Source organism: Lepidochelys kempii, chromosome 1 (genome assembly GCF_965140285.1).
Source record: "Lepidochelys kempii isolate rLepKem1 chromosome 1, rLepKem1.hap1, whole genome shotgun sequence".
Classification (NCBI taxonomy): Eukaryota; Metazoa; Chordata; order Testudines; family Cheloniidae; genus Lepidochelys; species Lepidochelys kempii.
In genome coordinates this window covers 56,307,500-56,320,906 of record NC_136380.1, presented here as the reverse complement: position 1 = coordinate 56,320,906, position 13,407 = coordinate 56,307,500, and the positions used below count along the sequence as shown (strand labels likewise).

The 13,407-nt window shown below is 39.4% G+C and overlaps 1 protein-coding gene across 1 annotated transcript in view; it reads right to left on the bottom strand.

Moving 5' to 3' along the window:
- Nucleotides 1–11,307, bottom strand: part of NEK5 (NIMA related kinase 5) — a 48,983-nt gene extending 37,676 nt beyond the window's left edge. Inside the window, exons 1-6 of the mRNA XM_078852797.1 lie at nucleotides 11,171–11,307; nucleotides 9,397–9,493; nucleotides 6,137–6,234; nucleotides 2,931–3,014; nucleotides 2,755–2,825; nucleotides 837–923 (exon numbers count right to left, since the gene is read on the bottom strand). Coding sequence (XP_078708923.1) covers nucleotides 837–923; nucleotides 2,755–2,825; nucleotides 2,931–3,014; nucleotides 6,137–6,234; nucleotides 9,397–9,493; nucleotides 11,171–11,287 — 554 coding nt within the window. The 5' untranslated portion in view covers nucleotides 11,288–11,307. The remainder of the gene's footprint in view (nucleotides 1–836; nucleotides 924–2,754; nucleotides 2,826–2,930; nucleotides 3,015–6,136; nucleotides 6,235–9,396; nucleotides 9,494–11,170) is intronic.
- Between the last annotated feature and the right edge of the window lie 2,100 nt (nucleotides 11,308–13,407).

The window sequence follows — 13,407 nt, the reverse complement described above, 5'->3', positions numbered from 1 at the left end:
TAGAGCTGATCTTTGGCCACACAGCTCTATCCCCAGAGGTGGAGCTATTACTCTATATATTTTTCTGTATCACATCCATCATTGTAGTAACTGACTACCTTAGACTTTCCCCTCTTATTGTCATAGATGGCAGCCCTGTCACCAAGGTACGATGCTTGCAGCAGGGATGTTCCTACACAGGGAAGGGGTAGGCTATCTCTGTCTGATGGACAACCAAGGAGACTGCAAGGGAGATGAGCAGTCTGAGGAATCCCCTGAGAGCTTTGAAATGGAGGTATCTGTCTGGAATCAAGGCTCTTCTGGTCTGAAGTCAAGCTTCCCACACAGAATAAGGGTACGTAGCTCCCCATAACCCTCAGCACCTAATGTTTTGGTGGCTCACAGTGAGTGTCTACAAGTCTCAGGCGTATCTGCCTCCTCTGCAGGGAACTCTGTAAGAGTTACTGAAAACAGGGGCTTTCACTGTCCAGAACTGTCAATCTAGCACCGTTCTTTGAAGAATATTTTTAACAATCAATACTCAGTCTATCAAATTTTTGCAAACTCAGAACTAAAAAGAGCCACATCTATGTCAGCTACGGCACATTAGACACACAGTGGGATAAAATCACAAAGAGGAAACAAAGGAAAGAATTTAATTTCAACCTGACAGTATTACAAATATGAGTAAAAAGATTAAAATATAAGTAGTTGCAAACATGTTTATAAAAATAAAAATGCAGTTGTAATGTTAAGTCATGAGATTATCAAAGCAAATAACTTCCTGTTTTCAAGCACGCATGTTTCATCATATGGTTGGAGAAAGCATCCAAGCAAATATATATTTAGATACATACGTTTTATTGTTATATGGTCGATTCTCACAGATCTCAGGCGATAGATAGTAGGGTGTCCCTACACAGGTACGAGCAAGCTCCATAGTACTAATGAAAGATAGAAAACAAAAGAAACGTAAGTGATAAAGAGTTTATTCTAGAAGTGGGGGAAAGGGCTTGTATGTAACTAGGAAATGAACACACAGAGGCTATCATTTCTGCTCAAAAGTATATGAATGCCAGTTTAGTACAGTACATTCATATATACACTGCAGGGACAAAATTAAAACACTCTCCAGGTCTCTGTTAAAATGGTTGTGTAATTCTATAGTGGAGAAAACTTGTGTTCCAATACAAAGCTCAGAAATTCTCTCTCTCCTCACCCCATACCAGTGTTCCTGCAGAAAAGGTTATCACTAAGGCTAAGATTTTGTCATGAATATTTTTAGTAAAAGTCAGAGACAGGTCACGAGCAATAAAGAAAAATGCACAGAAGCCTGTGAACTGTCTCTGACTTTTACTAAAAATATCCATGATAAAAGGGGAAGTGGCTAAGCAGCTGCGGGGTGGCTGGAAGGTGTCAGGGAGCTGCGGGGTACCTCCTGCCTGTGGCAGCCAGGAGTTGCAGGGTACCTTCACTGCACATGGCAGCTTGGGGACTCAGTACCTCAGGCGGCAGGCGTACTTCACAGCTCCCTGCCGCTCCAAGAGGTGGTGGGACCCTGCAGCTCCCAGCTGCCGGGGCTGAAGTCACAGAGGTCTTTGGAAGTCACGGATTCTGTGGCTCCTGTGACCGCCATTAAAAAAAATCGTACCTTTAGTTATCATTAATACAGTATTTTAAAAGCATTCAACTGTGCAGCAAGATTTTATGATGCACCAGGTGGTTTTGCAATATATCCATTAAACCGTGAAACAACGTTGTCCTAGATGTGAGTATCCCACCCAAACCAGGACTGAAAGGAAGGAGTGCTGTCCTGGGGTTTGCATGTCCCATTTTCTGCTTTGTCACTGACTTGCTGTGTAACCTGTGTGGCCAAATCACCGTACATCTAAATTTTCAAGAGTGGACACAAATTTTGGGGTGCCTTTGTTTTGGTTTGTCAAACTTGAGACACTGACAGCCTCATTTTCAGAAGTCCTGAGCACCCACAACTCCCACTGAAAGGTTAGCGCCTAGCCTCTCTGTGGCTCTGATTACCCATTTGTAAAATAGAGATGAAAATGCTTCTGAGCATCTGGGAGGTTGTGATGCTTAAGTCATTCATGTTTGTATAGTAAACTTGTTTGATGAATGGTGTTATTGAGCTAGTAAATATTTTTCTTGTAATTTTTCTATTCCATGAAGAGTATTAAAATATTGTAGAAAAAGTCTGTACTGATACAAAGCATGGGGTTCACCTGCCATCTATTTTAGGTATTTATGTGGCTCCCATTACTGTAGTATCTCAACACCTCACAATCTTTTATATAGTTATCCTCACAACACCTCTGAGAGGTAGGGAAGTACTATTATCCCCATTTTACAGTTGGGAGACTGAGGCACAGAGATGCAAAGCAATTTGTCCACAGTCACAAAGGAAGTCTGCAGTGGAACAGTGACTTGAACCCAGATCTTCTGAGTTGTAAACTAGTGCCTTAGCCACTGGACCATCCTTCCACCACATAGCCCATATACTCTTCTGGTTTAGCTTCTTGTAAATACCTCTTAAAGAAAATAAAATATGTATCATTCTGGATACAGTCTGTGCAGTCTTTTCCTGCTCCCATTCAAGTCTATAGCAAAAATTGATTTCCACAGGGCAGTATCAGACCCTTAGACCCCTAGACTTTATTAGACACAACACACTTTGAATCTGCACCTGATCTTTAGGAACAGTTACATTTTTCAGGGCTGGCATTAGGTACAGGACACAGATTGTACAAAAAAGATGCTTACTTGTTCAACATTCTTGCTATGCCAAAGTCCCCAAGCTTTGCTACCATTCCATTATTGCTAAGGAAAATGTTCTGCAAATAAAGAAGAAACTGCCTTGATGAAACATGGAAGAATTTCCTCTGTATGCATTTTTGTGACTGGGTAAAATAAAGAACTGTAACTTCCAAGTTTACTACCTGTGCTTTTACGTCTCTGTGTAAAACCTTCCTGTCATGAATATGCTTCAGTCCTAAGGAAATCTGCACAAACCAAGCCAGAATCTATAGTGAAAGACAAAAGGTACAAGACTCTGTAAATCTGCACCGCTGTAATTTCCAATGGAATGTCTTACTGAAAAACATAAAACAAAAATAGAAGAAAAACCTAAAATACACACTGCATATGCACAAAAAAAGAGGGAAAAATAAACAAAGCTGTTAATATCAACTTGAGTGACTGGACTCATTTAATCAATTTTCCAATTTTAAATATTATCAGAAAATAATATGCAGACAAATACACAATCCTACAGTCCTTATTCCAACAAACCCTCCAGTAACTGCACTGGGAGTTCTGCTTGAGTAAGGAATGTGAAATCAAGCCCAAGGCTGCCTTTTACTTAGGAAGGAGTGAGTTCAAATCTTAGTTCAGATCACATCTGAAAAGGAGTTATATGGTCTCATCCTAATCCTCAGTGTTGGAAACCATTAAACCACCATACAATTTTGATAACATTTATGGTCCCTTGTCAAGAAAGGCCCAGGAACAGAAAAATACAGATTGCCAGTTAGAAATGTGGGTAAATGGCAGCGTTGTATAAGGAAGCTTGCATAGTAACTTCTCACACTATCCCTGTCTAATGACAGGTTTCAGAGGAACAGCCGTGTTAGTCTGTATTCGCAAAAAGAAAAGGAGTACTTGTGGCACCTTAGAGACTAACCAATTTATTTGAGCATGAGCTTTCGTGAGCTACAGCTCACTTCATCAGATGTTTACCGTGGAAACTGCAGCAGACTTTATATACACACAGAAATCATGAAACAATACCTCCTCCCACCCCACTGTCCTGCTGGTAATAGCTTATCTAAAGTGATCAACAGGTGGGCCATTTCCAGCACAAATCCAGGTTTTCTCACCCTCCACCCCCCCACACAAATTCACTCTCCTGCTGGTGCTAGCCCATCCAAAGTGACAACTCTTAACATAATCAAGTCGGGCTATTTCCTGCATAGATCAAGGTTTTCTCACATCCCCCCCGCCCCCATACACACACAAACTCACTCTCCTGCTGGTAATAGCTCATCTAAACTGACCATTCTCCAGGTTTAAATCCAAGTTAAACCAGAGCATCTGGGGGGGGGGGGGGGGGAGTAGGAAAAAGCAAGAGGAAGCCTGGTAGGAAGCAAGGTAGCCTGTTTCCTCTTGTTTTTTCCTACCCCCCCCCCCAGATGCTCTGGTTTAACTTGGATTTAAACCTGGAGAATGGTCAGTTTAGATGAGCTATTACCAGCAGGAGAGTGAGTTTGTGTGTGTATGGGGGCGGGGGGGATGTGAGAAAACCTTGATCTATGCAGGAAATAGCCCGACTTGATTATGTTAAGAGTTGTCACTTTGGATGGGCTAGCACCAGCAGGAGAGTGAATTTGTGTGGGGGGGTGGAGGGTGAGAAAACCTGGATTTGTGCTGGAAATGGCCCACCTGTTGATCACTTTAGATAAGCTATTACCAGCAGGACAGTGGGGTGGGAGGAGGTATTGTTTCATGATTTCTGTGTGTATATAAAGTCTGCTGCAGTTTCCACGGTAAACATCTGATGAAGTGAGCTGTAGCTCACGAAAGCTCATGCTCAAATAAATTGGTTAGTCTCTAAGGTGCCACAAGTACTCCTTTTCTTTTTACTATCCCTGTCATAAGCCACAGCTATTATATCCTTATGTTGGTCCTGATTCAGAAAAGCACTTGAGTTCATACTTAATATTAAATACATAGTTAAGTACTTTCCTGGATCAAGACCTTTGGGAAGCAGTTAAAACATATACTTAAGTCTATCCCTATTCAGGAAGGCACTTAAACACATGCTTAACTTTACAACACATGCATACAGCCCATCGACTTCATGATTTCATTCAGGAAATCAACATTATTCAGGAAGCACTTAACCACCTATTTAGTTGTGCTTAATTATGATTCCTTGATTTGGAGCCTTTCATGAGCACTAAATTCATACATACATTTGAAAATATATAAGCATATTATGGGAACTAAATATAATTGGGTAGCTTGCTTTGCTTCTTTAGTTTGGGGACTGTTTTGTTTTTGTCTTACTCTGTTTATTTGTGTCTGCTCTTCCGTTGTTTGTCTTCTGATGTCACATTTCCTGTTAGTTTCGCTCTGTATTTTGTTATTCTCTCTTGTTGTCAGCATTCTTTTTTATTGTTGGTTCCCTATTTTGTATTTTTCTTATTTGTGATTTTGTCCTCTTATATCAATTTCATTCTCTCCCTTGTGTTCGTCTGCTTCCAATAACTGAATGAGCCAGACAGTCCTAAACCCTCAATTAACTCCCAACTGATTGCCACACCATTGACTGTGTCTTTCTCTACCACTTAAATGGAAAAAAGAAAAGTGAAGAGATTTCTTTTTCTATTTAAATGTAAGATTGAGAGTAGACTGTGAGTCACATTTTAAGGATAGCCTTAACTGGGTTTCTTTTTGGGCACGTGCAGTTTTACAACCAGTTATTTTCACTAGCAATTTAGGTCACTAGATATCTAAATTCTTGCTTGCACCTGCAAAATGGAAATCAATATCTGAAAAACTAGCCCTGAGTTCTGTACTCTGAAGTGCAATGCATAATAGAAAAGTATGCTTCAGCTAGTTGAAGGGAGGTCAAAAAGTAGCATGAATGAGAATGAGAGGAGAAAAGTGAAGAGTGGGAAACAGTTGTGATCCCATTCCATCCACTAAATATATATATATACACACACACACACATACTTCTGAGCTAATATATACTGGAATAGGTTCAAAAGGCTGGCTTAACAATTCTGAATCCTATTACTGAACATCATGGGTGAAATCCTGACCCTCACTGCAATCAGTGGGAGTTTTGCCATTGACTTCAATGGGGCCAGTATTTCACCCCATCTAGGTAACACTGTTGTGTCTATAAGACACAGCGTTGATCTACACTACTCCTCACCCTCCATCTCAAATGTCATTTCTAAGGAGAGATCTTTTCTCTAGCTTTTAACTGAAAAATCACTAAATTCTCACAGAAATCATAAGGGCTTAGCTATATGTCTCTTGTGACTGTAAAGACAAGAAACTGCATCACATATTAGATAGTCCTAAATGTGCATATTAGGATATAAATCCTTTCCTCCAAAAATAACTCCTTTACCTGGTCCTCATCAAACAGCACTCCATGTTGCATATTGATCCGTCTCATTAGATCACCTCCATCACAATATTCCATCACAATATATAGCTTATTCTTTTCTGCAAGAAAAGAGAGGTTTTTCTACCTACTTCATTGATATTAGTGAATACAGCAATTAATTATTTTGGTTACAGCTGCTGTGTCTGGGTTTTTTGTTTGTTTGTTTGTTTCTTTCTTTCTTTAAAGCTTTTGATCCTCTATCTCTACTTCTTGTCCCCAAGGATTTCTGGTAAGATGGATGCTTTTCATGATCAATGGGGAAAAACTGATTATAGCAAACGACACATAAAAGAGATGGAGATTTGCTAAAGTAGAGCTTTACAGCTCAATCCATGTTCAGGATGATCCCCATGTCCTTAAATGTTCATTCCTACTCACCCCTCATTGTGACAAAGTGAATTTATTTCCACCAGTAATTGTGGCCAATACATATTCAACTAAGTCTCCCCCATCATAGCATGTGCAATATCCTAGAGCCCATAAATGAAGGTTATGCTGGCTTCCAAGTTTTGTGTGGATCCAGCAACAGACTTCAGATGTTATTCAATGTTATCCAAAAGATTTTGCATAGTATTTAGTTTCTTATGTGTGAGATCTATTCCATGGGTCACAGATTCTTTCAGCTTCTTAGCAGAGCTTCCCCAAGAGGAGGAACGTGTCCTTGAGAAACAAGCTGCTCCATCTTTGGGCCCAGGTTGCCATAGCCCAAAACATCCTCTTTAGAGGGATTCTGCTTCCCCATGTTTATTCCTGAGGGGATATTTTAATAGTGCAGTAGACAGAACGATCACTAAAAATAGTTCTGAGAAGCCAAAATGCAAGTTGGTAGTTGAGAGCATGTGAGACAGACTTGCTGGCTGAACTCAAGAATACATGTGCCCCTTTATCAAATATGTACATTGGCCACAGTTTGTTGTACTATGCGACAAAAGAAAATCTACAAGCTCTCAGAAATTCAAGTACAAGTTAGAGTTGAAACATAAGCTGCAGGCTGCACTAAAAACTGTTGGGTTTTGTAATGTAGGCCTACAGCTCCTTCTTCAACAGCCCACAGACTTCATGGACATCATTGCAAACATCACTAACTCATCAGGATATCCACAAAACAGGGAATTTAAGATGGTAAAGTCCCCACCAGCCAAAGTTTTCCTTTTGCTTGGTTATTTTTTCAGGCCTGTGCCTTGCATAATTATTTTGCCAACTTGGACACAAGTCCTCTGTGAGCTTGTCAATTAATTATAAAAGACTAGCATTATCATCTTGGCACTTTAGGTATGAATTTCTTTTCATAAATTACCATAACAAACTTGTTTTTTTCCCAAATATGTACCTGTGTTTGTCCTGTGACTTAGCGAATATCTACTCAGTTCACTGCCACAGCCTATTTATTTGTAACAAAGCACCATCTATAAATCACAAATTTAATGAGAAAAGGAAATATCTCATGACAAACTTAGTTATCAATTTGAGCACAGTACTCCAGGACCAATCCCACATTTCTGGTTCCTCAACAAAACCTTAGTATGAAGAGGAGAATATCATCTGTGACATAGGTGCACCTGTAATTGGGAAATTATGTAGCAATTCCCCCTATTTTTACCCCCCAGATATGTCAGTCTGCAAAATTCAACCATCATAATGAATATCAAGAAGATCTCCCATCATCATATGTATCAAATAGAGAAATGACAATGCTTGGTCTTTTAGACAGCACAGTAGAACAGACACAAGTAAAAAAGAAAACAAAACACAAAAGAGAGATAAATAAGCAAGGGTTTAAAAAAAAACACCCCTTGAGAGGCACATAGAGACAATAAAAACTAAAACATAAGTGCCACAGGATGTTCACCCCATACTAGGCTAGAAGGAGATGGTGAGGCTGAGAAAGGACCAACTAACTGGATAAGCCACAGCTGAAAGGAATTAGATGGCCTAAGTAACCCCTTAATGATGGTGGAGCCAGGCTGAGAAGGAACATGCAGGGCTAATATAAAGCCAGCAAGCTGGTGAGAGAAGGGGGCTGTAGTGAGGGAGCCTACAGCCAATCTCTGGATATTAGAGAGGGAAAGAAGGAAACCTAGTGGGAGAGAGTGTAGGAAAAGGCTCAGGGGGAGAGAGTAGAATCTCAGAGTTATGAACACCTCGGGAATGGATGTTGTTTGTAACTCTGAACAAAACATTATGGTTGTTCTTTCAAAGGTTTACAACTGAGCATTGACTTAATACAGCTTCGAAACTTTATTATGCAGAAGAAAAATACTGCTTTTAACCATCTTAAGTTAAATGAAACAAGCACAGAAACAGTTTCCTTACTTGTCAAATTTCTTTTTTTAAACCTTCCCTTTATTTTTTTAGTAGTTTACATTTAACACAGTACTCGGTTGTGTAGGGGTTTTTTGGTCTCTGCTGCTGCCAGATTGTGTCCTTCCAGTTCTAAATGAGGTATATGGTTGACCCGTCAGTTTGTAACTCTGGTGTTAGTAACTCTGAGTTTCTACTGTAGCAGCAGAGCTTGGTTGCTGATTAAAGGGTCCCTGGTCTGGAACCAGGAGCAGAGGGTCAGCCCGGGTTCACCTACCAGCCAATGACGAAGTGGCATATACTAGGCAGTGGAGACAAAGACTGTCTGGGACAGTCCTCGAATGGGACTTTGATACCTGGAAAGCGAGGACTATAGTGACCTGGTCAGAGGGCTCAGTCAAAAAGAAGGAATACCCTGAGTCACAGAGAGAGAGGGGCCATGCTGCAAGGAAAGGGGTGTCTTACCTGGAAGGAGCTAATCCCCTAAACAGCCAGGAGGAGGTCCCCTAGTGGTGAATGGTACCCCATAACAATAAGCAAGAGACAAACAGAGAAGGCTTAAAATATTAAAAGGGAAACACAAACACACACACAGAGAAATCTAAAATGAGGGGAAAAGTTGCATGGTACATCCTTTTCCAACCATCACTCCTGGCTGTACATAGCTCAATAAGGCTGTTTCTTTGTCAATAAAATACCATGCATACTTCAAGTACTACAGAAGTAATACCTAATAACTTGGTCCAATTCCAGAAGTCATTTATGCATACAAAACATTTAAGCTACATTTTTTCAGGTTCCTAGGTGAGTAAAGTATTGTAATCTCAAATCATTTCTAGGGGGAAAAAAATCAATAGGAGTTTTATAAAGGCTTAATTTTAAACACTAAAATCACAAATAAAATAAAGTTAAACTAAAACCTTGAAGAGAACTGTAGAATGTTACTATATTTGGGTGCTTCATCTTAGCCAGAAGAATTACTTCTTTCTGAGATGCTTCTTTTTCTTTCACAGGCATCTAAAGTGAGTTTAAAAAACAAATAGTAAAATGCCAATTTGCTAGTAAAACTTTTTCTATGTAAAGCTCATATCAAAACAACCCTAAAAGATCCCATTAAATATGTGGTAGTGGATCTAAATGTTGCAAAAGTTATTTAAAGGGTTTTAATCACCATTTAAAAAAATATGATGCATATATAGTGAAAAATACAAGTTCTGATATTTGAAAATATATTGACACTTTCTGACATTTTTAGACTCTGATCCTGAAAACACTTAAGCAAGTGTGTAAATTTACTCATGTGAGTAGTCCTAATTAGTCAAAGGGACTTTTCTCACATGAGTAAAGTTAGTCCCAGGCTTATGTGTTTGTAGGAGCAGGACCCATGTGACTTTCGTTCTTGGTATGTGTAAGTTCATATGAACAAAATACAAAGGAAAAATATTTTAAAATATTCCTCTTAAGTGTTATCCACTCTTCCAATATTTTGCATGAAAGCCTAGCACCACTGAAGTCAATGGCAAAACTCCCATTGATTTCAGTGGGGATAAGATTTCACCCATGGTGTTTTTCTTGAAGCACCAGATCCTGAAGTCTAGTGATTTCTTGAGAATCTCATCTTTCATTTAAAAGTTGAAAATGTAACATTTGTACACTGGAGGGTGAGAAACCAAAAGGCAAATAAAAAGAACCCAAAATCTATTGGTTTTTAAGTCTTGTAATTTTTGAACATGACTCATGATTTTTGAATGCTCAGGCTTGGAAATTTTTTAAAATTATTTATCTTAAAGCTGTGTACAGCCAAAATCTGAAGTCTTGTATTCCTGGCAAATGTTGATTATTGTATTGTTCGTGAATACAGTTTAGAGAAAATTTGTACAGCTTTTGTAATTTTTAGGTTGTAAAGTCTCTGGGTGTGAGTATGAAAGTTGTATAAAGATTTTCAGACCTGGACTATAAAAATGTATTCTTCTATTGCAGCTGCCTAATACATCCCCCCACACACTCATTCACATTAATCACTAAGAGGACTGCTCCTCTCCCCAGACTGTGAATTACTTAATTTTGAAAATAAGTGAACATTGAAGAAGCAGAGTAACACATCACAAAATATACTTTGTTCAGTTATTTTGAGAGCAGTAGCTTCATTTTAATTATATGTTCTATCATATTTTACTCACTGTCATGTTTTTAAACTACAAAGAAGTTTAGAAATGAATTAATTGAAATGGCTTGAAGACTAAAACATGTTCTGTTAATAAAGTTCAATTCATAGTTATCTTGTGAGAGATTGAAACACAACAAGTAAATTAAATTTAAACAAATTTTGGTGGAGCAAATGGGAATACTCACAATTAGTAATCATTATACTTGGTAATAAATGTTTGGCAGGGATATGCCCATAATTTCTATACTTGTTCTCATACTCTACACATAGATAAGTCTGAACTAACTGGAAATATAGTGGGCATGTTTTTGTTATGTTAGCTTTGTACATGTAATCACGCTTGCAAATCGCTACATTAATAGACAAACTGAACACAGTCTTTTAGAAATCTTAACTTTATATAGTCTACATACAATTGTAAAGGAAATAAAAAAAACTCCTAAATTTACATTGTAGTAACACATATCAATATAACCAATTAAATAAAAAACATCAGTATTATATAGGGTTACTTTTGTTGTTTTTACCTTTGTTAAATTGATCTCTTTGATAACAGATTGGTGGTTATCTACCTTTCCTTTTGCTAAGAATACTTTGCCAAAGGCTCCTTCCCCAATCATTTTAATAATTTCATATTTATCCATGATGTCTTTGTCTTAAAGCAGTGTCTAAAATACAAAAAAAGTCCCAAATATGAGGGTCTCACAGGTAATCAATGTTCTGAAAATATTCCAAGGGATTTCACACATTGGTGAAGTCACATATTTGAAGAATTTAATCACAATCACTGTCACAAGCTGGGTTGGTGTGCAGTGTATTTAAACCAGCTTTTCCAAATGTAAGAATGCTAAGCCCCCACCACCTTAAGGAAAATAAACCAGTCACAACTCCCTTCAGTGCCAGGTGGTGTTAGAAGTCACTCAAGATGTGTTTCAGAGTAGCAGCCATGTTAGTCTGTATTCGCAAAAGGAAAAGGAGTACTATCGGCACCTTAGAGACTAACCAATTTATTTGAGCATAAGCTTTCGTGAGCTACAGCTCACTTCATCGGATGCATACTGTGGAAACTGCAGAAGACATTATATACACAGAGACCATGAAACAATACCTCCTCCCACCCCACTCTCCTGCTGGTAATAGTTTATCTAAAGTGATCACTCTCCTTACAATGTGTATGATAATCAAGTTGGGCCATTTCCAGCACAAATCCAGGTTTTCTCACCCTCCTCCCCCCCACACACAAACTCACTCTCCTGCTGGTAATAACCCATCCAAAGTGACCACTCTCTTTACAATGTGTATGATATTCAAGGTGAGCCATTTCCAACATAAATCCAGGTTTTCTCACCCCCTCCCCTTTTTTTTTTTTTTTTTTTTTCAAAAACCACACACACAAACTCACTCTCCTGCTGGTAATAGCTTATCCAAACTGACCACTCTCCTTACAATATGTATGATAATCAAGGTGGGCCATTTCCAGCATAAATCAAAGTTTAACCAGAACGTCTGGGGGGGAGGAAAAAACAAGGGGAAATAGGCTACCTTGCATAATGACTTAGCCACTCCCAGTCTCTATTTAAGCCTAAATTAATAGTATCCAATTTGCAAATGAATTCCAATTCAGCAGTTTCTCGCTGGAGTCTGGATTTGAAGTTTTTTTTGTTTTAAGATAGCGACCTTCATGTCTGTAATTGCGTGACCAGAGAGATTGAAGTGTTCTCCGACTGGTTTATGAATGTTATAATTATTGACATCTGATTTGTGTCCATTTATTCTTTTACATAGAGACTGTCCAGGTTGACCAATGTACATGGCAGAGGGGCATTGCTGGCACATGATGGCATATATCACATTGGTGGATGTGCAGGTGGACGAGCCTCTGATAGTGTGGCTGATGTTATTAGGCCCTGTGATGGTGTCCCCTGAATAGATATGTGGGCACAGTTGGCAACGGGCTTTGTTGCAAGGATAGGTTCCTGGGTTAGTGGTTCTGTTGTGTGGTATGTGGTTGCTGGTGAGTATTTGCTTCAGGTTGGGGGGCTGTCTGTAGGCAAGGACTGGCCTGTCTCCCAAGATTTGTGAGAGTGTTGGGTCATTCTTCAGGATAGGTTGTAGATCCTTAATAATGCGTTGGAGGGGTTTTAGTTGGGGGCTGAAGGTGACGGCTAGTGGCGTTCTGTTATTTTCTTTATTAGGCCTGTCCTGTAGTAGGTGACTTCTGGAAACTCTTCTGGCTCTAGCAATCTGTTTCTTCACTCCCGCAGGTGGGTATTGTAGTTGTAAGAATGCTTGATAGAGATCTTGTAGGTGTTTGTCTCTGTCTGAGGGGTTGGAGCAAATGCGGTTGTATCGCAGAGCTTGGCTGTAGACGATGGATCGTGTGGTGTGGTCAGGGTGAAAGCAGGAGGCATGTAGGTAGGAATAGCGGTCCGTAGGTTTCCGGTATAGGGTGGTGTTTATGTGACCATTGTTTATTAGCACTGTACTGTCCAGGAAGTGGATCTCTTGTGTGGACTGGACCAGGCTGAGGTTGAATGTGGGATGGAAATTGTTGAAATTATGGTGGAATTCCTCAAGGGCTTCTTTTCCATGGGTCCAGATGATGAAGATGTCATCAATATAGCGCAAGTAGAGTAGGGGCATTAGGGGACGAGAGCTGAGGTAGCGTTGTTCTAAGTCAGCCATAAAAATGTTGGCATACTGTGGGGCCATGCGGGTACCCATAGCAGTGCTGCTGATCTGAAGGTATACATTGTCCCCAAAC